We start from the raw sequence: 27990 nt of genomic DNA, 5'->3' as shown, positions 1-27990 counted from the left end.
TAGTCCGAAACTCCGAATGATCTCTCCCAGCGGCTTCATGTAGATGTTAAATAACATCGGGGACAGAATTGAACCCTGTGGGACTCCACACAGCAACGGTTGCGGAGCCGAACAGGTGTCACCCAATATTTGTTAACATTGTTCTCCATTTTAATTATTGTATTGTTTATAGGATATGTGCAGTGTGCATAAGAATTCATTCTTTTTTCCCCAAATTATAATCTGGCCCTCCAACAGTTTGAGGGACTGTGACCTGGCCCTCTGTTTAAAAAGTTTGTGGACCCCTGGTCTAGAGGCATTCTCTCCTGACATTTCGCCTGCATCTATGGCAAGCATCCTCAGAGGTAGTGAGGTCTGTTGGAACTAGGAAAATTGGTTTATATATCTGTGGAATGACCAGGGTGGAACAAAGGACTCTTGTCTGCTGGAGCTAGGTGTGAATGTTCCAACTGACCACCTTAATTAGCATATAATGGCTTGGCAGTACCTAGAGCAAACTTTTGTTGAGAGGTGATTAGATGTCTTTGTTTCCTCTCTGTTGTTGTGTTGTTGTAATTTTAGAGTTTTCTAATACTGGTAGCCAGATTTTGTTCATTTTCATGGTCTCCTCCTTTCTGTTGAACTTGTCCACATGCTTGTCTGACATGGTGGTTGTGAGAGTGCTCCAGCATTTCTGTGTTCTCAAATAAAATGCTGTGTCCAGGTTGGTTCATCAGGTGCTCTGCTATGGCTGACTTCTCTGGTTGAGTTAGTCTGCAGTGCCTTTCATGTTCCTTGATTCGTGTTTGGGCCTTGCTGTGTTTGGTGGTCCCTATGTAGACTTGTCCACAGCTGCGTGGTATCCGGTAGACTCCTGCAAAAGTGTATGGCGAAAGTGTTCTTGCCATACATCAAGGGAACCACTGACCACTTAGGGTAGCTGATCAGGAAACACAACATACAAACTATCTACAAACCCACCAAGAAAATCCAACAAATGCTACGTTCAGCAAAGGACAAGAGGGATACTCTCATTTCTGTCTCCGTCTCCCAAAGCAGTTGCTCTATTCCAAACTCAAAAACAGAAAATGGAATATTGGAGGAGAGGGAAAAGAGATTTAAAGATGGGCTCAAAGCCAACCTTCACTGGGAAGCCAGTGATACTGGGAAGCCCTGGCCCTTGAGTGCTCCAGTTGGAGGTCAGCTGTGACCAGCAGTGCTGTAGAATTTGAAGAGGCATGAATAGAGGGTGAAAGAGAGAAATGTGCCAAAAGGAAGGCAAGTCAAGCCAACTCCGACCGGGACCACCTTCCACCTGGAAACTGTGGGAGAAGATGCAGATCATGAATAGGGCTCCACAGTCACCTATGGACCCACCGTCAGGACACTACACATGGAGGACCATCATCCTCAGATTACGAGGGATCACCTAAGTAAGTAAGTTCCCCAAAACCTAACATTTCAACAGTGACTTAATTAGCAATTTCCAAAGAAATTAATCAATTTCACAAAGGATTTCATGCTAGTGAATCAACAGTATGGTTTCTAATTTCCAGCATAGTCAAATTAATTTTCAGCCTTAATGCTATTGTAGATGGAGCATCATACCCAGTTCACCATAATCTCTCCAATGCCTGGCTATTGATGTTCCATGATGGCCTTTCCCTTTCATTTCGTGGCCTCAGCGTGGGATGGCACATAGTTGGTAGGTGGGTGGGACGTTGGCAAAGCCACTCACGGATGGCATGAGCTCAATGTCCTTGGGGTCCATGGGGGACTTCAGCGTGAACTTTTGCAGAATGGAAGTCAGGTAGAGGAAGAGCTCCATACGAGCCAAGCCTTCGCCAGCGCAAATCCTCTTCCCTATGGAGAGAACAAGGGGTGCTTAGTATACAATGCCCAAACTCTCATATATACATTTTGTGGGGCTAAACAAATCAAACTCATGCTATTTTATGGTCTGTGGTCATGAGTGTTTGCCATATCAATGTAATGCACATCCACTCTATATTTCAGCCTGAAGTTTAAAGGAGTTGCAGAGCTTGAGCTTCCAAATACATTCAGGACCTCGGAGAGCTCTTTGCATGCTTAGATGATAACCCAGAATAGATTCAGGGCTCATTTGTACTGCCATATAATGCAGTTTAAGATTTATATAATGCATTTCATTATAGTCATACTGCATTTTGTGAGTCCACATGCTGACCATATAATGCAGCTTCAAACCGCATTATATGATAATCTAAATGGGGCCTTGCTGTCCCATTGATGTAGAAGCAGAGATTACAACTTTTTTACTTCATGGCCGGAGCTGCCGGTGGTGCAGTGGGTTAAACCCCTGTGCTGGCTGGACTGAAGACCGACAGGTCGCAGGTTCAAATCCGGAGAGAGGCGGATGAGCTCCCTCTATCCCTCTTTAACCCACTGCGCCACCAGGGACTCTGTGATGTATTGTAACTTGATATAATTATATACAGTTCACTTCCCATTGAGGCTTAGGTACCAGAAAGTTCAGATTGTAATATCTCCTGACTGTGAGAGCCGTTCAGCCGTGGAACTCTCTGCCCCGGAGTGTGGTGGAGGCTCCTTCTTTGGAAGCTTTTAAGCAGAGGCTGGATGGCCATCTGTCAGGGGTGATTTGAATGCAATATTCCTGCTTCTTGGCAGGGGGTTGGACTGGATGGCCCATGAGGTCTCTTCCAACTCTTTGATTCTATGATTCTATGATTCTATGATCTGGAAGTTTGAGCTAAAATAAATCTGTTATTTTAAGATATGGCACCATGTGCCTTCCTCTATGATTCTATTATTTTCTCCTTCTGTTCTCAAGCTGAAACAGCCTAACTTAGCTTAGGTAAGGTAAAAGTTTTCCCCTGACATTAAGTCCAGTCGTGTCCGACTCTGGGGTGTGGTGCTTATCTCCATTTCTAAACCGAAGAGCCAGCGTTGTCCATAGACATCTCCAAGGTCATGTGGCCGGCATGACTGCACCGTAACCTGTTCAAAAAAGAGCTCACCTGCACCTGATGTCTAACATGTTATTCCACAAATGACCACAAGGAGGATCCTATGCTAGACAGGTAGGCGGCAAAGATCAGGGATTTGGGAAAACCAAATGGCTTGCTTATGTATGTATTTATTTACCTATCATATCCTATTTTCCATCCAATAGGGTGCTCAAAGTTGCTAGCAATGCTGCTTAAAGCAAAACACAATTACATAGCATGGAATGTTTTTTTTTTAAAAAACGTGATATAGACAATCCCATCCAAAATGAATTTAGAGCCATTTAAAAAACCATGTTCAAAACAGTAGGAATAAATATCCAGTGCAATCCCTTTTGCCACAACTAATTAACAGCAAAAGTAAACAGGTCCTTGTTTGGGTTGTTGTGAGTTTTCCGGGCCATATGGCCATGTTCCAGAAGCATTCTCTCCTAACATTTCACTATGGCAGGCATCCTCAAAGATTGTGAGATCTGCTGGAAACTAGGAGAATGGGATTTATATATCTGTGGAAAGTCCAGGGTGGGAGAAAGAACTCTTGTCTGTTTGAGGCAGGTATGAATGTTTCAATTGGCCACCTTGATTAGCATTTAATGGCCTATCAGTTTCAAGGTCTGGCTTCTTACTGTCTGGGGGAATCCTTTGTTGGGAGGTGATTAGCTGGCCTTGGTTGTTTCTTGTCTGGAATTCCCCTGTTTTTGAGTGTTGTTCTTTGTTTACTAGCACAAAGAGAACAAGGAGATTGGCAGCTCCTATGGAAAGTAATTCCATGTTTGGGGGGCAACCACCAAGAAAGCTTTCTTTCTCTTGTGTGCTTCCCAAATTCATATGTGATGGTGGTTGAATGGAGAGAAGCTTTCCACATAGACTTAAATAGATATAAGGAAATATGATCTTTTGGAAATTTTGCACTCACTTGGTGCAGTAACTCATGGCATTACTCCATAGATCTTCTTTCTTACCAGACTATAAAAGAACCCTTGGCAATGTCTGTTGTACTGATGTTACCAATAAATTGCAATTCCTGAATTTCACTGATTATAATGACAAAATAAGGAAAACACCTGCCCACACATATTTTTGTCCCTCAAATGTTATCCCTGTCTCTGGGTATATTTGACCTTCTGATTCCAAAAATGGCACCAGTTTCCCCCCATCAGCTCTAGTTTTTGAGATACAGGATATATGCTATATACCAGTCACCATCTTGTCACTCATAGAAAACCATGATAACGCTATCTAAGAATCTAAGAAACTAGAGCTGATGTGGTCTATCCAATGCAATTTTCTGAACCAGTGTCCCAAATAATCCCAGGAACAGATCTACAAACCAAGACACCAATAATTTTTTTGTTGCTGGGCTGTGCAATCAATATATCAGATGTCATAAGCCAAATTTCAGAGGAAGCAACTGGCTAAACCACCTCTGAGTTCACCTTGCCCGAGAACCCTATAAAATCCATGAGGTCATCATAAGTCAACTAGCAATGTGAAGGCACAACATAAGCCAGTGAATTAATTTCCAAAGGGAAGAGGGAAATGATGCCTAAATCAGGACCTCTTCCCTCCTGATTTTATTCCAGTGACAATTCTCTTCCCCCCAGCGCATGCCCACTGAGTACCTGTGGAAAAGGGCATGAAGGCTTCATTCTTCTTAAAGAGCCCTTGATCATCCAAGAAGTGGCCTGGGTTGAACTTTTCAGGCTCGCAGAAGCAGTCGGGGTCTTTCAGGACAGAGGTCAGCAAAGGGATGACATTCAGTCCCTGTGGAGAAGGAAGGAAATGAAAGAACATAGAGATGCTCAAAACCTGCCCAAGCTCCACTCCAGTCACTGGAGCCAAGGACATCTAACCAAGACTACATTAGAACCTCATATTATTAGAAGTGGATGAAATGTGGAACATTGGACTGCATGCGAACCCTGCTCCTCACTTTTCATAGAATCATAGAGTTGGAAGAGACCTCATGGGCCATCCAGTCCAACCCCCTGCCAAGAAGCAGGAAAATTGCATTCAAAGCATCCCTGACAGATGGCCATCCAGCCTCTGTTTAAAAGCCTCCAAAGAAGGAGCCTCCACCACACTCCGGGGCAGAGAGTTCCACTGCCGAACAGCTCTCACAGTCAGGAAGTTCTTCCTAATGTTCAGGTGGAATCTCCTTTCCTGTAGTTTGAAGCCTAGTCTCCAGGGAAGCAGAAAACAAGCTTGCTCCCTCCTCCCCTATGACTTCCCCACACATATTTATACATGGTCCTCATCATGTCTCCTCTCTGCCTTCTCTTCTTCAGGCTAAACATGCCCAGCTCTTTAAGCTGCTTCCCATAGGGTTTGTTCTCTTAGTCACCCTCCTCTAGACACATTCCAGCTTGTCAACATCTCCCTTAAATTGCGGTGCCCAGAATTGGACATAGTGTGATTCCAGGTGTTGTCTGACCAAGACAGATTAGCGGGATAGCATGACTTCCCTGCATCTAGGGAAGGAGAGAAGGAAAAAAAAAAAGGGAAGGGAGGAGAGAAAGAATGAAGGAAAGAAAGAGGGAGGGAAAGTTGGCTACAGCAACGTGTGGCGGGTACAGCTAGTGTCAAAATATATATACTTGATTTTTTTTTGTCATGTCAGGAGTGACCTGAGAAACTGCAAGTCGCTTCTGTTGTGAGAGAATTGGCCGTCTGCAAGGGCAATCCCAGGGGACACCGGATGATTTGATGTTTTTCCATCCTTGGGGCAGGCTTCTCTCATGTCCCCGCATGAGGAGCTGGAGCTGATAGAGGAAGCTCATCTGCCTCTCCCCAGATTTGAACCTGCGACCTGTCAGTCTTCAGTCCTGCTAGCACAGGGGTTTAACCCACTGCGCCACCGGGGGCTCCATATATACTTGATGATAAATATATATACTTATGTGTGAACAATAAGTATAACAATACTTAGAACAATAAGAACTAACTTGAACACGAAAGTGGGAATTTAAAAATTATCTTTTGACATATGATTTCTACTTTACACCATTTACCGTGGACTTTGACATAGATATCCGTGCCTAGTGTAGATGCCAGTCTATGCTTATCTGTCTGTCTATCTATCTATCTATTAGGCTTGGGCGGTTTCATTTGTTAATTTCGTAATTCTTTATTAATTCATATTTAAATTAGCTTATGATCCAATATTGAGCCATTCAGGACTACTGTGAGGAGTAATTAAAAATCGAAACAATTTTTCCAATTTATTTCGTATTGTTTCGTAATTGTTTCGTAATTGGTTCAAAATTGTTTCTAAATTGTTTCGAAATTGTTTTGTAATTATTTCCGTATGTCTGTTACAAGTTTTATAGTTGTTGTTTGTTTTATCAGTGATAAAAAATAAATTATCACACCAACAGTCAACAACAGAGGGAGAGGGAAGCTTCAGAAGTTCCCCTTGTCCCATTTGGAGGGTTTTTTAGCATATTGCGCAATCGTGTCCGCCATTAACGAATCGATTTGTAATTTTATGAAATTTCGTATATTTTGAACTTTTTTAAAGGAAAATTTCGGAATTGTTTAAAAAAAACGAAACGCAAGGGCCCCCTAAAAACGAGTTTAGAACCAAATTTTTCCGTGGTTACCCAAGCCTACTATCTATCTATCTATCTATCTCTGGCATAGACACTGCGAACTGGGAAGCTCTGGCCCGTGAGCGCTCCAGCTGGAGGTCAGCTGTGACCAGCAGTGCTGTAGAATTTGAAGAGGTACAAATGGAGGGAGAAAGGGAGAAATGTGCCAAGAGGAAGGTGCATCAAGCCAACCCCGTCCGGGACCACCTTCCACCTGGAAGCCAATGCCCTCACTGCGGGAGACAATGCAGATCAAGAATAGGGCTCCACAGTCACCTACAGACCCACCCTGGAGGATTATCCTACTCGGACAACAAGGGATCACTTAAGAAAAAAGTGTAGATGCAGCCCCTGATAGTCCTATTCCCTCTTTCCTTTAGCTCTATTTGCTTCCACATAAATCCTTTTAGACTTGAGAATGCCTCTTGATGGTAGTGGCCATTCAATAAGAATGACCACATAGACTGATACTTTTGCTCATCTTTTGTAATGCCTCACCTTGGGCAAAGTGTATCCCCGAAACTGTATTGTCCGTGTCATGGCATGAGGGAGGTTCATGGGGAGGACGTCCCCAAATCTCTGGATCTCATGGATGACAGCCTCGGTGTATGGCATCCGGATTCGATCCTCCACTTTTGGCTGGCGGTTGCTCCCAATCACATTGTCGATCTCTTGCACCACTTTTGCTGCAAAGGTTACGGGAAGACAAAGCAATGGAAAGAGGTATGCTACAGGTATAGACTGGTCTGAGGGGAATGGGTTCGTTTCTGCCAAATGATGCTGGGATGGCAATTTTGTGAGGTTGCCAAGAATAAGCAGCCATCCCCAGGGGGAAAACACACACACACAATTCCCAGGCTTCCTGCAGAGATTTCAATCTGTTTTAAATCTAAACGAGGAAAATTTCTTGATTCTATTTATCACTTGCTTATTGATTAGAATGTCTCTGGAGATCCCAGAGTAAGATTTTCAATGGCTGGAAAAAGATTTTACAAGTTAAAAACAGATTAAATCAAGTTAAAAAAGATTTAAATCATTTAATTGTGTTTGTGCCCCTAAATCTTTAATGAGCAATGTTGTTTTCCCTTTGGTGGCAGAATGGCAGAAATGTTTACCAAAAGAAAGTATTCCAGAACTGTCGTATTTCTAGATTTCTGCATAGAAGGTGGGACCGAAAGCAGGGCCTCCCCAGCTGATCTTAAGTGGCTCATCGGGAGAGATACGTTCGGATAGGTAAGCTGGGCTGGAACCATTTAGGGCTTTATAGACTAAAGCCAGCACTTTGAATTGTGCCCGGAAGCAGACTTGCATCCTGTGGAGTTGTATGCTCTCTTAGCGCTGCTGCAATAAGCAACTAGCCTGCTGCCTACTACACCATATGAAGCTTCCGAATAGTCTTCAAGGGCAACCCCACCTAGAGTGTGTTGCAGTAGTCTATATGGGATGTAATTATAGCGTGGACTAGTGTGACCAAACCAGACTTCCCTAACTGTGTCCTTTTCAAATATAATTTCTGCCCTAGAATTTTCCTTCCATGTCCTTCCTAAATTACCTTGTATCTCTGGATATTTCATCAGAATCAGGAATCCAAACCGGAGTGTGGAGCTCACCGTCTCGGTCCCAGCAACGAATAGGTTGAGAACAGACATGATCATGGTTTGGAGGTGAAACTCACTGGAAGGATTCTTGCTCTCCTTCAATGACAAACACAAATCTATTCAGATCTTCACTCCAGAAGGTAAGTCAATCTGCAGAGACTTGACTCAAATTCTATTTTGGCCAGCAGTCCTTTTCGTTGGGAATTGTTTCTGTCCACAAAATAGCTGATCTTGTGACCCTTCCAAAATACATCCCTCTCTTGGGTTGCTGTGAGTTTCCCGGGCTGTATGGCCATATTCCAGAAGCATTCTCTCTTGACGTTTCGCCTGCATCTATGGCAGGCATCCTCAGAGGTTGTGAGGACGCCTGCCATAGATGCAGGAGATACATCAGGAGAGAATGCTTCTGGAACATGGCCATACATCCTGAAAAACTTACAGCAACCCAGTGATTCCAGCCATGAAAGCCTTCAAAAACACACCCTTCCCTTATTTTTAAAATATTTATATACCTCTCTTCATTACCAAAATTCCAGGACGGTGTAGAAAAAGGAACACATTAATTGCCAAGGAAAGGGAGAAACACAAATAAGCTAGCTCTTAAAATAGCAAGAGCTTGGCCAAATAAATATATTTTCTGCTGGTGTTCAAATGCCACCACATTTATCATGTGTACACTGAAAGTAATTCCAAAAAATATTCTAATTCTGTATCATATAGTGTTGTTGGATCCAAAACTAGAATTCTTCATCACTGACAATGCTGACTAAGGGTCAGGAATAGAAAGAATGTGGTATTTAATTTTTTTAAAAAGAATGGTAGAAAAATGTATTCCATGAATGACAGAAAACCCTAATGAGGTCATTTTTGGACAGGGAAAAATGCTCTTTTCTGCTCAGAAAAAGCTGTTTTCTGCAGGTGTGAAACACATCTGTGAATTTTGTGTAGAAAAATCCACAGTTTTCAAAGACTTTTTTTGCAGCTGGAAGAACGATGCCAGATTATTCATTCCTTTCGTTGAGTGAAATTAGACAGAGATTACATCTCTATTAAATGATGATGAAAGTCATAGGGCAATAACATCTTTGCATGATTTTTAGCCAACATATTTTCAGTGTTGTCGAACATGTTATTAAAAAAAGATTATAATAAGGGCACAGGATCTAAATACATACTGCTGCCATTACTGTTATTCATGTGGTTTCCTTGCATCTAAAGCTGTGGTTCTCAACCTGTGGGTCCCCAGATGTTTTGGCCTTCCACTCCCAGAAATCCTAACAGATGGTAAACTGGCTGCGATTTCTGGAAGTTTCTGGAAGTAGGCAGAGGCGGCCCTAGGTAATTTTAAATGGTAAGCAAACAGTATTTTGGCACCCCCCGCCCCAACCAATCACTGATATATATTTTCTCTTCGTTGTGGGAGTTCTGTGTGCCATATATGGTTCAATTCCATCATTGGTGGAGTTCAGCATGCTCTTTGATTGTAGGTGAACTATACATCCCAGTAACTACAACTTGCATATATCAAGGTCTGTTTCCCCCAAGAGTGCCTCAAGAGTGCCCCTGGGCAAAACCAACTATACTGCAAATACTTACTTTGCGTAATGGGTTGAGCTGCCCCTGGTTGTAGGCCAAAACATCTGGGGACCCACAAGTTGAGAACTACTAGTCTAAAGTCTACCAGAGCACATTATAAGATTGAGTTTTGAAAAATTAAGTACAACATCCTTTTGTAAAAGAGATACTAAAATATTAAGTACAACATCCTTTTGTAAAAGAGATACTAAATTAGTAGAGCAACTGTTTTAAAGTAACAACCTTGCAATAGAGCTCAGAAAGGTCACCCAGCTCTTAGTACATAAGGAGATCTGAATGTGCTGCCAAAAGTATATCAAATGTGGCACTTCCAATTGACTTTCCAAGAGGACACCTTTAAGTGGGAAAGGGCCACTTAACTCAGTGTTTCTCAACCTGGGGGTCAAGACCTCGGGAGGGGGGGGGGGTCATGAAATGGTTTCAGAGAGGTTTCCAAAGACCATCAGAAAACACAGTATTTTCTGTTGGTCATGGGGGTTCTGTGTGGGAAGTTTGGCCCAATTTTATTGTTGGTGGGGTTCAAAATGCTCTTTGATTGTAGGTGAACTCTAAATCCCAGCAACTACAACTCCCAAATGTCAAGGTCTATTTCCCCCAAACTTCACCAGTGTTCACATTTGGACATATTGAGTTTCCGTACCAAGTTTGTTCCAGATCATTGTTTGAGTCCACAGTGCTCTCTGGATGTAGGTGAACTACAACTCCAAAACTCAAGGTCAATGCCCACCAAACCCTTCCAGTATTTTATGTTGGTCATGAGAGTTCTGTGTGCCAAGATTGGTTCAATTCCATCGTTGGTGGAGTTCAGAATGCTCTTGATGTTTGGTGAACTATAAATCCCATCAACTACAACTCCCAAATGACAAAATCAATCTACAACACCAATATTCAAATTTGGGCATATTGGGCATTTGTGCTAAATTTGGTCCAGTGAATGAAAATACATCCTGCATATCAGATATTTACATTACGATTAATAACAGGAGCAAAATGACAGTTATGAAGTAGCAACAAAAATAATTTTATGGTTGGGGGTCACCACAACATGAGGAGGTCGCAGTATTAGGAAAGTTGAGAACCACTGACTTAACTGATTTGGTCCTTCTGTGGGACAGAACAATGATACCTTTTCCATCTGAATAAGAAAGCAGTCAATATAGTCGCGTGGGTTCTCAGGATCCAGTGAAGCCTTGTTTAGTTTGACCCTCTCAGCCACAAAATCACAGATGTCCTGAAGATTTTGGAACAGCTTCTGGTGGGGGCCTGGTAGGTGCTTCATAATCGAGGAGAACATTTCATACAACTGCAGGTGGGATGGGAAGCAAATACATTATCTATCTATCTATCTATCTATCTATCTATCTATCTATGCAATTATAAATTAAGCTATATTTCAAGAAAGCACATCAAAGCCACCAACAGTGAATATAAATCATAATATTCACTAGCCCAGTGGTTCTCAACCTGTGGGTCCCCAGATGTTTTGGCCTAAAACTCCCAGAAATCCCAGCCAGCTTACCAGCTATTAGGATTTCTGGGAGTGGAAGGCCAACACATCTGGGGGGCCACAGGTTGAGAATCACTGGGCTAGATTCTTATATCAACTAAATATATTAGACTAAGCACCTTCTCCTGACCTGATCCCAGTCCTCCAAACCCAATGGAAATGTTCTTCACCCATATTCCGATCCCCAGGAAAATGAATCTCCTTCTCTCAATGAAGCTGATATACAGTAAAGTAGGATTTCGAAGGGAGTGAAGATTTCTGGCAATAGTGTCCATTATGGTACATCTATATAAATAAAAATGTAATGTTCATTTGTGGGATTAACATAACTAAAAAACCACTGGACAAATTGACACCTATCAGGCCAATGAGTGACCATAACTCATAAAAACACTGAAAAACACAGTAAAAGGGACTTAAAAAGCCAAAAAAGGAAAAAGACGCTACAACACATGCGCAAAGATGACCCCCCCCCCCCCCCGCAAACAAAACACACAATAGTGTATCCACACTCTCTTCTGGACTACAGCTCCCAGCATCCCCTAGACCAGGCCTTTTAGGAGAGGAGGAGGATCCAAATGCACTGCTTCCAAGATGCGAGCTTTCTTCTCCTTGGATTTCTTTGAGAGCATCCCAATTGATGCATATTTCCAATTTCCTATTCCTGGACTGCAACTCCCAGCAATCCTCCAAATAGATAAGATAAATAGAGATAGATAGGTAGGTAGATAAATTGATCAGGAGGACTGCTGGGAGTAGGTAGAGAAGAAAGAAAGAGGAGAAAAAGGAAGAGAAAGAAAAGGGGAGGAAGGGAGGGAAGAGGAAGAGGAAGAAGGAAGGAGAGAAGGAAAGAATAAAAGGGAAGGAAGGAGAGATAGGAAGGAGGAGAGAAAGAGGGAGGGGAAGAAAAAGGGGGGAAGGGAAGAGGAAGAGAAGGAAGGAAGGAAGGAAGGAAGGAAGGAAGGAAGGAAGGAGAGAAGGAAGGATAGAAAGAAAGGAGGAGAGAGAGTGGGTGGGAAAGTTGGTCACACAACGCCTGGCGGGTATTATTTATTTATTTATTTATTTACTTTACTTGTATACCGCAGTTTCTCAGCCTAACCGGCGACTCAACGCGGTTTACAACAAGGGTAAAATCAGTCACAATATACAATTTAAAACACAAAAGCACAATATACAGTATTACACAACAATAACAACACAATGCTTCTCATCACTAGAGTCATGATCCAAATTCATCGTCCATATTTCCATTCCTGTAATCGTCACATTCATTGCACTGATTAACCAAATGCCTGTTTGAACATCCAAGTTTTTAATCTTCTTCGGAACACCATTAGTGAGGGGGCTGATCTTACCTCCATGGGAAGGGTGTTCCACAGCCGAGGGGCCACCACAGAAAAGGCCCTGTCTCTCGTCCCCGCCAGCCGCACCTGTGAAGCAGGCGGGATAGAGAGCAGGGCCTCCCCAGAAGATCTGAGGGTCCTGGCGGGTTGATAGGCAGAGATACGTTCGGATAGGTAACTTGGGCCAGAACCATTTAGGGCTTTAAAGGCCAACGCCAGCACTTTGAATTGAGCACGGTAGCAGATCGGCAGCCAGTGGAGCTGGCGCAGCAGAGGAGTTGTACACTCCCTGCGCTCCGCTCCTGTTAGTATCATGGCTGCCGAACGTTGGACTAGTTGGAGCTTCCGAGCCGTCTTCAAAGGCAACCCCACGTAGAGAGCGTTGCAGTAGTCTAAACGGGATGTAACCAGAGCGTGGACTACCGTGGCCAAGTCAGACTTCCCAGCTAGTCATTAATATAGAATAGTAATGGATGCTCCTCTAATGGGTCACAGGCCTCTTTTATCTAAATCACAAAATTGTGGAGTTGAAAGGCCCCCCAAGAGCCATCTAGTCCAAGGCATTTTCAGAGATTTTGAACACTTCCTATTTGTTTAGTTTCTAAGATTTTTTTTTAAAAAAGAACTCTTTAAATGTTTAATCTAGTTGAAACTTGGAACCTTCTTCCCATGACAACCATCGCTATGATCCCTTGCTGAGTTTGCCCAGGAAGGAGTGTCCGGAAAGATAGGCTGCCTTTGTACATGGGAGTTCTACTTGGGCGTCACAGCTGATGTTTATTCCTCTTCTTAAAAACACTATTTATATCGCAGCTTAACAGTAAGCTCCCAGGGCTGTTATAGAAAACGAGATTAAACGCAAATTAGGGATCGACCTTGTTAAACTCTCCTCCCTGAATGTATCTAATCCTCCTTTTTAAAACCATTGGCCATGACCACTCCTTTTGGCAAGGAATTGTACCAGGTAATTCTGCACTGGGTAAAGAAAGGCTATCTCAAAATGTTCTGCCAATCAGTTTCCTTGGACAATTGTTCCAGAAATGTTTGTGAAACAAGGGTGATGAAAACACCTCTGCCGTATTGGGCTTCACCTTTCAAGTGGAACCTTTCCAAGGCTGATGAGTCAACATTTTTGCTCTTGCAATCTGGCTCTGTGCTGTCGCACGCTGGGCCTGTGCATCAGACTGTAGACAGGACATAAATGCTGTGTGCCCAACGGGACGCCGGGGCTGCCTCAGATTAAAGGCCTTTGGATTTCCTTAAAACAGAGTCTTTAAATTGCTTAAAGATTCAACAAAGTTCTTTATTAATGAAAACAAACAGGTACTTTAAGGCTTTCTTAACAGTTTATTGGCTCTCTCTCTCAATCTTGTCCACAGGGAACAGGCACTATCTTCATAAACTGTACATTAACTAATGGGGAAATCCTTAACTTCTAATCTGGGCAGTCTGTCTTTGCCTCTGTTGGCGTGGAGCCCCTGCACCCGGTACCAACTGCTTCTGGCTTCCGCGAGTGACCCTTACCAAGCAGAGCTTTGTAGACTTCCAGGGAAAAAGGAGTTCAGGTTTCAGTAATGGCTGATTGAAGTCCCTCAGTGAAGGAGCTGTAAGGCTGTATATCTTCCGGCCAAGCTGTGGGGCTGTATCTCCCCGGCCAAGCTGTAGAAGATGAAGCTTTCTACAGGAGCTCTTAGTATTATGTCCTGTACGAAAGGCTTCTCTGTGTGGACTGTACCCAAACTGGCTCCTATTTCCTCCAAAACCCAAAAAGGGGGTGGGACCAGGGAACCTAACTATAATTGACAGGTGGCTTGCCCTATGATTGCAGCCAAAAGAAACCACCTATCTGCAGAGTCCCTGAAACTTAGGACTACAACAAACATTCAATGCAAAGCAAACGAAATTGGAGCTCCTGGTACAGCTGTACCTGCACAGGTTCCATCCCATTATGTCACGCTGCCAGACCACTGATATAAACTACTGTTTTTTTGGCCTATCCTCCAACATTTCAGAAATGGAAACTGAAACAATCCATATGTGGGTCAGGATGGCAAACATTATTAATGTGGAAGAACATACGAGCTAGGAGAGTTTGCTTTTGCCTGAGCCTGTTGGGAAAGGCAAGATGGTTCCCTTTTCTTTTACTGAGTTAAGTGAGTGCAAACTCCTTTTGCCATTTGAACGCAGTTTGCTGCAACTGAGGTGAGCTGGGGATAAAAAAGGAAGAGTGCGAGGAATCATAGAATCATAGAGTTGGAAGAGACCTCGTGGGCCATCCAGTCCAACCCCCTGCCAAGAAGCAGGAAAATCACGTTCAAAGCATTCCCAACAGATGGCCATCCAGCCTCTGTTTAAAAGCCTCCATGGAAGGAGTCTCCACCACATTTCGGGGTAGAGAGTTCCACTGCTGAACAGCTCTCACAGTCAGAAAATTCTTCCTATTGTTCAGGTGGAATCTCCTTTCCTGTAGTTAGAAGCCATTGCTCTGTGTCCTAGTCTCCAGGGCACCAGAAAACAAGCTTTCACCCTCCTCCCTGTGACTTCCCCTCACATATTTATGCATTGCTCTCATGACTGCTCTCAGTCTTCCCTTCTGCAGGCTAAACATGTCCACCTCCTTAAGCCGCTCCTCATAGGGCTTGTTCTTCAGACCCTTGATCATTTGAGTCGCCCTCCTCTGGACACATTCCAGCTTGTCAATATCTCTCTTCAATTGTGGTGCCCAGAACTGGACACAGTATTCCAGGTGTGAATAGAGGGGTAGCATGACTTCCCTGCATCTATACCAGGGGTCTCAAAATTAAGGTCCGGAGCTGGATACAGCCCTCCAAGGTCATTTACCCGGCTCTCGCTCAGGGTCATCCTAAGTCTGAAACGACTTGAAAGCACACAACAACAACAATCCTATCTCATCAGCCAAAAGCAGGCCCACACTTCCCATTGAAATATTAATAAGTTTATATTTGTTAAAATTGTTTTTCATTTTAATTATGTTATTGGTTTAAAGTATTTTTGGCACTACAAATAAGATATGTGCAGTGTGCATATGAACTCATTCATGTTTTTGTCAAATTATAATCTGGCCCTCCAACAGTTTGAGGGACTGTGACCTGGCCCTCTGTTTAAAAAGTTTGAGGACCTCTATCTCAAACACGATTGGCGGGCACGAGGGACAGGGCCTTCTCATTAGTGGCCCCCCCACCTGTGAAATTCACTCCCTGGAGAAATTAGGTTATCTTCATCCCTCTTCTCCTTTAGAAAGAAGTTAAAAATGTGGATGTGGGACCAGGCCTTCGGGTAACTATGCAGACAATGGCAATGATGACAATGGCTATGGTAATGAACTATGCATAAGTTCGATGGAGCCACTAGACTGGTATTGGTTAATAATTTTTAGTTGTATTGATTTAACATTTTTAACTATATATAATTATTGGTTTTGTTATGTATTTTATTATGTGTATATAGAGGCATCAAATTGTTGCCAGCTGGAAGCCGCCCTGAGTCCCCCTCACTCCCAAGGGGTTGAGAAGGGCGAGGTAAAAATATTTGAAAGAAAGAAAGAAAGAAAGAGGAAGGAAGGAAGGAAGGACAGAGTTAATTAACCCAAAGTCAGGAAGTTTATGGAAAGTAAAGGAAAGTAAAGGATTACAAAAGGGTTCAGTGGAATTCACTTCTCTGTAAAGCTGTGGCAAATGTAGTTTTTAATAAATTGCTATTTTGATTTCAGACTAATAACTCAAAACCTTGCATTCTTCTGAAATAGTGTGACCCATGGAGTGGATGGAAAGCAGAAAAGGAAAAGCAAGAAAAGAGAAAATTGGGAGGAGGTTGAGGAAATGTGTTTGCTTTGCACATTTGATTAAAATCAGGATAAAAATGGAAATTTGGATGTACTGGGTTGTTGTAGGTTTTTCGGGCCATATGGCCATGTTCTAGAAGCATTCTCTCCTGACGTTTCACCTGCATCTATGGCAAGCATCCTCAGAGGTTGTGAGGTCCTTAGATGCAGGCGAAACGTCAGGAGAGAATGCTTCTAGAACATGGCCATATAGCCCGAAAAACCTACAACAACCCAGTGATTCCAGCCATGAAAGCCTTCAACAATACATAGTTTGAATGTATTCTTGATCTGCATCTTCTCCCACAGTGAGGGCATCGGTTTCCAGGTGGAAGGTGGTCCCGGTTGGGGTTGGCTTGATGCGCCTTCCTCTTGGCACGTTTTTCTCTTTCGCCCTCCATCCGTGCCTCTTCAGATTCTACAACACTGCTGGTCACAGCTGACCTCCAGCTGGAGCGCTCATAGGCCAGGCCTTCCCAGTTCTCAGTGTCTATGCCAGAGTTTTTAAGGTTGGCTTTGAGCCCATCTTTAAATCTCTTTTCTTGCCCGCCAACATTCAGATTTCCATTCTTGAGTTCGGAATAGAGCAACTGCTTTGGGAGACTGTGGTCAGGCATCAGGACAACATGGCCAGTCCCGCAGAGTTGATGGCATAAAACCATCGCTTCAATGCTGGTGGTCTTTGCTTCTTCCAGCACGCTGACATTTGTCCGCTTGTCTTCCCAAGAGATTTGCAGGATTTTTCAGAGGCAGCGCTGATGGAATTGTTCCAGGAGTTGCATGTGATATCTGTAGACAGTCCATGTCTCACAAGCGTATAGCAGGGTTGGGAGGACAATCGCTTTATAAACAAGCACCTTGGTCTCCCTAAGGATGTCCCAGTCCTCAAACACTCTGCTTCATTTGGAAAAATGCTGCACTTGCAGAGCTCAGGCGGTGTTGAATTTTAGTGTCAATGCTGACTTTTGTGGAGACTTTTGCCATATATGTGTTCTGTAGTCCGCTCTGAGTCTCCTCAGGGAGATAGAGCGGAATATAAACAAAGTATATTATTATTATTATTATTATTATTATTATTATTATTATTATTCTCACCTGACCAGAAGTGGTACTCATCCTCACAAAAGAATCATTTATCTTGGTTAGTAAGGAGAGGAAGTCTTTGTCTTTGTAGTCGAAGCGTTGGCCAAAGACAATGGCACAGATGACATTGGAGACTGTACAGCTCAGGAAAAACGTGGGGTCAAATAGTGAACCTGCAGAAAGGAATTGGGTCTTAGCATGATGGACAGTTCAACACTTATCTTAGTCTAAAGAACGACTTTAATGGCTTTTGGCTAGATGCATCCCTTCCAATCGTTTTGCTTTAGTCTCCTGGGAAGAAAGATACTATCTCCTCCTATCTTTTCTTGCGGCTGAGTTAATTTAGTGCAATTACTTTGCTGAGGACTTCCCTGCCTGTCAAGACCAGGACACTTGGAGGGTTTGAAAGTCCTTTCTATATTCTAAATTTCAAAATTGTTGACTTCTATACATTTTCTTTCTTTCCTGCCCCAGCTTTGAAAAAGTTTTTTTTCAGTGAGACTTTCATAGTAGCAGTTAGGCTTGCGCATGGATTTCTTTTGGTTGGTTTCCTTCGGCCAATCCAGCTTGTTTGGCTTGTTTGGTTGGCCATAATGGCAAAGGCTCAGCTGCCATGTTTTTTTCCATCTAGAACTGGCCACATGGCAGCTGGTCATGGCTCTTCCTCTCCTATTCGACATTGCATGGCTTTACCTCTGAGCCCTGCCTGTTGGGCCAATCAGAATAGATGAATGCCGTGATATATCTTATGCAAGCTGTGTCTATTTAATGGGGTAGTGCCTCCATTGCCCTCAGTTGCATCCTGGCTCTAGAGAGATGCTTCAGTCTGATTGCTTTGCTTTATTATTTTGGCTTTGCTTGACCTCTCTCTAGCATTGAATCTTTTCAGTTTTCCTTTATTTTCTTGATTCTTTTTATTTAATGGGACTGGGAGTTGGGAAAGTGCGGCACGGGTGGGTGGAGTGCGTGCCAGTATTTGGGGACTTGGGAGAAAGAAAGAGCATCTCTTTGCTCTTGGTGTACCTTTCTTTACAAATAGTTGGGTGGCTCTGAAAGCCTAGCTTCTTTTTCTCCTTTCCTTCCCTCCTTCAGAAAATACCTTTAAAAGATAATAGCAACAACAATAACAACAACAGGAAAAACTGACACGATATGAGGATTTAAAGATCAAACTGCAAAGACGCTGGCACAAACCAGTAAAGGTGGTCCTATGGTGATCAGCACACTGGGTGCTGGGTGCAGTGCCTAAAGACCTTGGCCTGCACTTAAACACAGTCACCGCTGACATTACCATCTGCCAGCTGCAAAAGCCCACTGGTATCTGCACGTATTTTTTGCCGATACACCACACAGTCCTAGACACTTGAGAAGTGTCCGACGTGTGATCCAACACAACAGCCAGCAGAGTGATCTTGTTTGCTGTGGACTCATCTTGTTGTGTTTCTAATAATAATAATAATAATAATAATAATAATAATAATAATAATAATAATAATACCAACCCCAGCAAACAAAGAGAAAAGCCTCATTCTCAAAAACCTACTACCTAGTTACCTAACTACCTATAATTTCATTCCCTTGCAAAGAAATTCTCTCAGGTTATATTTCTCTCTGTGCTCTAAAAATAAAAGAAATTCCTAAAAATCAGAGTCTGAGGCATGCTAGTGTGGAGGAGAGCAAACCACAGACTTCTTACTACAATGCAGTCTGAGCCCTTTTTTTGTCGTGTCAGGAGAGACTTGAGAAACTGCAAGTTGCTTCTGGTGTGAGAGAATTGGCCGTCTGCAAGGACGTTGTCCAGGGGGCGCCCGGATTATTTGATGGTTTATCATCCTTGTGGGAGGCTTCTCTCATGTCCCCACATGAGGAGCTGGAGCTGGTAGAGGAAGCTCATCCGCCTCTCCCCGGATTCGAACCTGCGACCTGTCAGTCTTCAGTCCTGCCGGCACAGGGGTTTAACCCACTGCACCACCGGGGGCTCCAGTTTGAGCCCTGCCACATGCCCAATGGAGGACCTTCTTATAGCAACACCAGAAGCACTCCAAGTGGCCAGCTTCTGGTCAAAGGGCATTTAATATAATGCCAAGTTTTCAAACTTTGTGGGGTTTTTTGTTTTGTTTTTTAAATACATTATAACAGCACCTTTGGTTCACTCCTGATACGATAAATAAATAAATAAATAAATGACCCAAACATTATGAAACTTGGTGGGCTAAAAGTGGTAGATGTGTCCTCCAAGTGTGGTTATTTTCATCCTGACAGTCCTAAAATAACGGGAAGGGGAGCCTGGGGAGCCTCTCCTATTGTCACCAATGGGCCAGATGTAGCTGTATTTTTGGCTGAGGACTGAAAGTGGCTATTTGGCTACCCACTCATTTTTGGGAGGTGCATGAAAACAGATCCACGGGTCTCTTGGAATTTGACCAGCAGAAACTGACTGAGGTTCAGCCAAAATGTATAAGTATATTTCTAAACCAATAGTTCCGTATGGGTTAACTGTCCTTAATAATGTTACGTAATATTACATGAGGAAGAGGGGATTCATATTTCAATTCAAGAGCAATTTCAGAGCCTTGTGGTTTTTTAAAAAAATTGGGAAATCTGTTTCCTAAGCAATGTTGGTTGATTCTTTCCCAAGTACAATTAGGAAATTGCAATGTATGTCGATAAATAAGAAAAAAATTCCTCTTGATTTCCACATTTCGCAATTCAAGAAGGGAGAACAACAACATGCCTGACCGTTTGTTTTTCTGAATTCCTCCAGCAGGTACTGGGCTTCTTCTTGGATCCGTTCCTCAACAGGTCTTTTTCCCATCCCGAAATTCCTCAAGGTGCTGAGCGTGAATTGACGGAGCTGTTTCCAGCGTTCCCCATTAGCGAATGCAATCCCTGAAAAGGCAACACCCCAAACTCAAAGTTAAGGAGGAAGAGGAGGAGGAAGAAGAAAAGGCAGAAGAACAAGACTACAATCTTACAAATTGCAGCCTTCTAGACCAGTCCTCCCAATACAATATAGTAAGACCCCTTACTTTATTGTAAGTAACTACAGGGGATACATTCCCAACTTATCCATAGTTCTCTGAATCTATGGATATGACCGAACACCATCAAATTATCTGTTGTCCAGTCCTAGCATGCCATAATGTTGTGCTAGAGAACCCAGAGACTCCTAAAGATGAATCATCTCTAGAAATTTGCTTGGTCCTCCAGTGTCACCTTACAGTAATTTTGGTGGGAAGCATGCTAGATCTTACTAGATTTTCTAGATCCTACTAGACCAGTGGTTCTCAACCTTCCGAATGCCACGACCCCTTAATAGAGTTCCTCAGGTTGTGTTGACCCCCAACCATAACATTATTTTCATTACTACTTCATAACTGTGATTTTGCTACTTTTCTGAATGGTAATGTATCTGATATGCAGGATGGATTATCATTCACTGGACCAAATTGGGCACAAATACCCGATACATCCAAATTTGGGAGTTGTAGTTGCTGGGATTTATAGTTCACCTACAATCAAAGAGCATTCGGTACTCCAACAATGATGGAATTGAACCAATCTTGGCACTAACAATAGAATTGGGCCAAACTTTCCACACAGAATCCCCATGACCAACAGAAAATACTGTGTTTTCTGATGATCTTTGGTGACCCCTCTGACACCCTCTCATGACCCCCCCCCCAGGGGTCCCAACCCCCAGGTTGAGAAACACTGTACTAGACAGACCATTTTCCCCCAGGTGCGGATAAGTGAAACCACAAATATGGGTTCTGCAGTTATGGGGGGTGGTCTTATTGGACTTTGATTTACATTTCTTACACTGCTTAAACTATTTCCTAGTTCCAACAGACCTCACTACTTCTGAGGATGCTTGCCATAGATGCAGGCAAAACGTCAGGAGAGAATGCCTCTAGAACAGTGGTTCTCAACCTGGGGTTGTTTTTGGCCTACAACTCCCAGAAATCCTAGCCAGTTTACCAGCTGTTAGGATTTCTGGGAGTTTAAGGCCAAAAACATCTGGGGACCCCAGGTTGAGAACCACTGCTCTAGAACATGGCCATATAGCCCGAAAAAACCTACAACAAACCAGTGTGAGGTTGTTCACTATGAGCCACAAAGCTAGTCTTCAAATTTTGAATTTCATCAACTAGCTCTTAGTGCCTCTTGGTTTATTCCTCTCATTTAGGTTGCTTTCTAGAACTTCTTTAGCAAAGCTGCCTAGAAAAGTAGATTTTTAGGAAGTAATGAGATTCTCCATTAATGAGTAATGAATCCACCAAGGTCAACAAATGCTTTACAAGGAAACTTAATAAGAGTTCCTGTGAAAAAAAATCATTAATAAGCATTGTAACAGGTTGCTAAGATTAGGACTAACACAGTTAGAAGTTAAGAGAAAGTAAACATTGACTAGAGATATGCTTCCATTGGATTGCTAGGCAGAGATACTCCAATCCCTTTCCTCTGGAAGAGTTGGCCATAAGGAATATCTCATCACAGTTTGCTTTGAGATTAGCCTCTTAAATGAAAAAGTTAATCTTATATTTTCATACAGTTAGAATCCACCTTTGGGTGGAGGATCTTTGCAAAAGTTGAAAACCTGGATTTAAAATGACAATTTTTAACTATCTGAAAGACCACTTCTTTAGGAATCTCTAAGCCAGGCATGGGCAAACTTTGGCCCTCCAGGTGTTTTGGACTCCAACTCCCACAATTCCTAACAACTGGTAAGATGGCTGGGATTTCTGGGAGTTGAAGTCCAAAACTTCTGGAGGGCCAAAGTTTGCCCATGCCTGCTCGAAGTCATACACTGGGATTCTATGGTCAATATCAATATAAAATTGTCCTGGATGACCAAGAGAGTCATAGAAGCATCTCTCTCTCTCATCAAATCCACAAAAGTCAAATCAGAAAATGTGGAGGACCAACTGTATATTCTGTGTCTGTATGTTGATAAGCTGTGAGCAGTTGCTATTGGTATTCGATTCATAATACCTAATGATGCCATTAGGTGCCATTCCTATTTACCAGGCTTTGATCCAGAATCTTAGAGTCGAGAACAATCCTGAACTGAAGTGCTGGCAAGCTATGATAGTTGAAGATGTTTAAACTCTGACAACAGCGTAATTTCTTTGGAACTCACCTAATCCACGAACGAAGTCATCCACGGTGGCCAGATGCCCTCTCCCACTGAACTCCTCAGCATGGTCCACCAGAGCTTCTTTGACAGCCTTGTAGCCATATAGGACCACCACACGCCGCGGGCCCAAATGGACTGTGAAGACAGGCCCGTATTGGTCTCTCAGCTTTAAAAGAAAACAGTCACAAAGTGAAGATCCTCTTCTGAGACACCTAGGAGCTAGCACCTGTCCCACTTCCTGGCCTTCAGGAAAATACTAAAAATATGGCTCTGGGATCAAGCTTTTGGCCAGTAATGGGAACAGTGCAGTAAAAGACTATAAATTAACATTAGTGACTTCCACTGGCCCTGGATTATGACCTGAATTATGTGATGTTAATTGCTTTTTTAATGTTATGTTTTAACTGGTTGGTTTTTAATGTTTTTGCTTATTTATCAATGATGTGTGTATACACAGCATCAAATTGTTGCATTTGTAAGGCCGCCCTGGGTCCCCTTTAGGGTTGAGAAAGGTGGGATGTAAGTGCGACAAATAAATAAATAGTTACCATATAATACTGCTCCATCTGGCCAATACTGTCTGCTTGATGGTCTGTTGTTCTTCAAACTTTTAGGACAGGGAATGGGAAAGGTATGGTTTTCCAGATATTGGATGGAATCCTGTACAACACTTACCCACATGAATGAATATTTAGGCTGTTGTGCAAGATAGTTCATGGCTGGGTATAACTAGTAGGGTATAAAAAAGGTAAAGGTTTTCCCCTGACATTAAGTCCAGTCATGTCCGACTCTGAGGGTTGGTGCTCATCTCCATTTCTAAGCTGAAGAGCTGGCATTGTCTGTAGACACCTCTGAGGTCATGTGGCCGGCATGACTGCATGGAGCACTGTTACCTTCCCGCTGGAGCAATACCAATTGACCTATTCACATTTGCATGTTTTTGAACTGCTAGGTTGGCAGAAGCTGGAGCTAACAGTGGGAGCTCATCCGCTCCTCAGATTTGAACCTACGACCTTTCGGTCTGCAAGTTCAGCAACTCAGGGCTTTAACCCACTGTGCCATTGGGGGCTCCTTTTAGAATAGTGTATAGTGTAACTTAATTTGACCAGCAGATATTTACATTTTGCCCACTTCAGAGCACCAAGATTCATCTTTGTCCTCTCACCACAAGACTTATATTTATTTGCCTCAGAAAGGGCTATGCCCAGCCTGCTATCTTGGAATGACTCTGCAACTTGAGACTTGTGAATTGCTGCACTTCCTTGGGAACGGCTGCGCCCAGGTAATTCAATATGCACTTTGTGGCACGCATACCCTGGGCACATGTTCAATCATTTTCTGGTAGTCAGAGAAGGTTGTTTCATCTAATTTGAAAAAAAATGCACAATTTGTGGTGGTATTTCAATAAATTTCAAGTGTAACTTAACCTTTGCTTCTCCCATATTTTGAATATTTATGGTGGGCAGGCAAAAATGGTGCAGAAAGTACAAAGGAATGATGGGAAATGCTGAAAAGCAGTGAAACGCAAATGCAAAAGAGTTAAGTAACACCTCACTGCTTAAAAATATATGCTGCAAATAGTAAAAATCAATTCATGGCTGAATTAAATGTGTCAATCAAAATGGAGGAAAAATTGACACCGGATATTATTCCAGTGATGGGCAGTGTTTGATCCTCACATAGTCATTGTGCTGACATTTCCATCAACCCATGTCATTGTTGATGAATGTTGCAAATTGCAATATCTGGAGGATATTTGTCCATCACTGCATTAGATAAATAAAAGTGCATGGCTAGATAGAACATTAGGAAAGAGTGGAGATTCTGGAAAGATACTATATACATATTTAAATAATTAAATAGATTTCATTGCTTAAATAAACTATCCTACATATAAGGGGGTGGTGATTTGAGGGTTGAACTAGGATTCTAGGAGCGAAGATTACAGCAGACGCAGACTGCAACCAGGAAGACAGAATACGTTTACTTCTTCGGAGGAGAGCAATGATCAATCTTGATAAAATAGTGAAAAATAGAGACATCACCCTGGCAATGAAGGTCTGCATTTGTTGTTGTTCATTCATTCAGTTGCTTCCGACTCTTCATGTTCTCATGGACCAGCCCACACCAGAGCTCCCTGTCGGCTGTCACCACCCCCAGCTCCTTCAAGGTCAAGCCAGTCACTTCAAGGATGCCATCCATCCATCTTGCCCTTGGTCGGCCCTTCTTCCTTTTTCCTTCCATTTCCCCCAGCAACATTGTCTTCTCTAAGCTTTCCTGTCTTCTCATTATGTGGCCAAAGTACTTCATCTTTGCCTCTAATATCCTTCCCTCCAATGAGCAGTTGGGCTTTATTTCCTGAAGTAAGGATTGGTTGGATGTTCTTGCAGTCCAAGGCACTCTCACAATTTTCCTCCAGCACCATAATTCAAAAGCGTCTATCTTCCTTTGCTCAGCCTTCCTTATGGTCCAGCTCTCACATGCATAAATTACTACTGGGAATAGCTCTTGCATCCATAGGTTATTACAGGGAATATAATTGCTTTGACTATGCGGATCTTCGTTGCCAGTGTGATGTCTCTACTCTTCACTATTTTATCGAGATTGGTCATTGCTCTCCTCCCAAGAAGTAAACGTCTTCAGATTTCCTGGCTGCAGTCTGCATCTGCAGTAATCTTTGCACCTAGAAATACAAAGTTTGTAACTGCCTCCACTTTTTCTCCCTCTCTCAGTTAAAGCAATGGTATTCCCTGTAATAACCAATGGATGCAAGAGCTGGACCCTAAGGAAGGCTGAGCAAAGGAAGAGAGATGCTTTTGAACTGTGCTGCTGGAGGAAAATGCTGTGAGTGCCTTAGACCGCAAGAAGATCCAACCAGTCCACACTCCAGGAACTAAAGCCTGGCTGCTCACTGGAGCAGTGGTTCTCAACGTGGGGTCCCCAGATGTTTTTGGCCTTCAACTCCCAGAAATCCTAACAACTGGTAAAGTGGCTAGAATTTCTGAGAGTTGTAGGCCAAAAACATCTGGGGACCCCAGGTTGAGAACCACTGCACTGAAGGGAAGGATATTAGAGGCAAAGATGAAGTACTTTGGCCACATAATGAGAAGGTAGGATAGCCTGGAGAAGACAATGATGCTGGAGAAAATGGATGGAAAAAGGAAGAGAGGCCGACCAAGGGCAAGGTGGATGGATGGCATCCTTGAAGTGACTGGCTTGACCTTGAAGGAGCTAGGGGTAGTGATGGCTGACAGGAGCTCTGGCGAGGTATGGTGCAGGAGGTCACAAAGAGGTGGAAACGACTGAACGAATAAACAACAAAAACTAGGATTCTTGGCCATGAAAACCAATGGATTGACCCTTGGGCCAATCACACTTGAGGCCTGTCCAGGCAGGACCTTTATTGTGGTAACTCTCACAATAAAGGAGGGGCTGTCTGGACAACATTGCTCCCCCCCCAGCCCTCCTGGTGTGTCATTTCTATATGCTGGGAGAGCTTGCTGAGGCTTTTACTGGAGGCCTGGTAAGTTTTTATTACTTTTCTAAGGGGTCTGGGGGTTTGGGCGGAAGGGTGTAGGGCCTCCAGACAGTCTCTTGGGCTAGTCTCAAGAGAACATCTGGACACTCACCCCAGAAAGCATGTGCTTTCTAGATCGAGAGAACATCTGGAGGCCCTGCCCCCCTCCCCCAAGCCCCCAGACCCCTTAGAAAAGTTAAAAAAACTTACCAGGCCTCCATTAAATGCCTCAGGAGGCTCTCCTGGCATGTAGAAATGATGCTCTAGGAGAGCAGTGTAGGGGGGAAGCAATATTGTCTGGACAGCCCCTCCTTTATTGTAGGAGTTACCACAATAAAGGTTCTGTCTGGACAGGTCCCTAGGAAAATCCACGTTTTTTAAACACGTATTCTCCTGTGATAAAGGCCTGTCTGGATCCAGCATCTGTCACAGAGGAAGTCGATGGTAAACTCTCTGAATAAACTTACCATGAAAACCCTGTGATAGGGTTGTCTTAGAATAACTGTAAATCAAAAATGATTTAAAGGCAAATGACAATAAATATTCCATTTAAACTTGTCTTTTATTTATAAGTACAGTAGACCCACATACCTGTGGGACCAATATCCCAAAATCAGGATCCCTGTCTCAACACAATTACTAATATAGTTAATATGTTAAATGTGGAAATAACAAATTGCAAACAGAATAATATAGATAAAATTGGAAAGGTTACAACAACTAAGAGGATGTGGGAACCAGTTAGGAATTATTTAGAGAATGTGCTAAGATGTGGAGTAGAAAAATTAAGACTGAGACTGATATTTCAAATGTAACTTCTGTAGTTTGATGTATAAATTGCATGTACAAGGAGGGGAGGGTGGGAGTGGGAAAAAAACCAATAAAACAACAATAAAAAACCCTCAATTACTAATGGGGGGGGGGGGTTTAGAAACATCTGTCTCCTTGCCTCAGTTGTCAGGAGAACAGACCACCGTCACTCGCAGTGGTTGCGCGATTGGGGGACCTGAACAATTGGAGCAGTAGCGGCACAAGCATGAATACATAGGTTTTGTGAATATGGATTTGTAACTCTAGGTTATGAGCCCATAACTGCAATACTGAACTCCAGGCAATATTATAAATTGCAGTTCTGATCCATTTCTTCACCCATCCCTCATAGGAATTTGGAAGGTTCTACAAGACAGCAGCTGATTGGAATGGTTAATTACCAAGCAAACAGCTGCTAGTCAAGGTAATGAATACTCCAACCTTGTTGAAAGCAGGTTCCCGGGGGGGGGGGGGGGGAAATGGAAGAACCCTCTTACCTTCTTGAAATGGAAGAACCCTCTTACCTTCTTGAAATGGAAGAACCCTCTTACCTTCTTGAAATGGAAGAACCCTCTTACCTTCTTGAAATGGAAGAACCCTCTTACCTTCTTGAATGACTTCAATATATCATTGGCTTTCAGGTCTAACAGGTTGCCCAAAGCAGGGAGGGGAGTGGGGCCTGGCGGTAGGCTTCTTCTTTGGGCTATTTGGCTCCATGCTGACAGGAGGATTAAGGTGGAACAAAAAACCACCAACAAGAGCGAAATCGCTTCTCCCACGTCCATTGTGCCAAAGATGGCTGAGGTGAGTTTGGCTCTGGATTTCAAGAAGAAAAAGAGCTACAACCACCCTGGCAAGGCCCTGGTGTAATAAAAACCTAGAGCAAAAACAAAAGGGATTGGTGTGTCACACCCTTTTTAGCAAACTTATCTCCCTGGCAGGTGCCCTTAGCTACTAGTGCCCAGATAGTAAACTTTC

General features: G+C 43.0%; 1 protein-coding gene across 1 annotated transcript; it reads right to left on the bottom strand.

The window, feature by feature from the left end:
• Positions 1-1460: 1460 nt before the first annotated feature.
• Positions 1461-27797, bottom strand: LOC137095700 (cytochrome P450 2G1-like). Its single transcript, XM_067462500.1, has 9 exons — positions 27618-27797; positions 22689-22851; positions 20285-20434; positions 17558-17718; positions 10895-11071; positions 8127-8268; positions 7073-7260; positions 4607-4748; positions 1461-1842 (listed from the first exon to the last, which is right to left on the bottom strand). The coding sequence occupies exons 1-9, from the start codon at positions 27795-27797 to the stop codon at positions 1661-1663; spliced, it is 1485 nt and encodes a 494-aa protein (XP_067318601.1). The 3' UTR covers positions 1461-1660.
• Between the last annotated feature and the right edge of the window lie 193 nt (positions 27798-27990).

The sequence above is a fragment of the Anolis sagrei genome, chromosome Y, assembly GCF_037176765.1.
Source record: "Anolis sagrei isolate rAnoSag1 chromosome Y, rAnoSag1.mat, whole genome shotgun sequence".
NCBI classification, from domain to species: domain Eukaryota; kingdom Metazoa; phylum Chordata; class Lepidosauria; order Squamata; family Dactyloidae; genus Anolis; species Anolis sagrei.
This window is presented reverse-complemented; position numbering and strand designations above follow the sequence as displayed.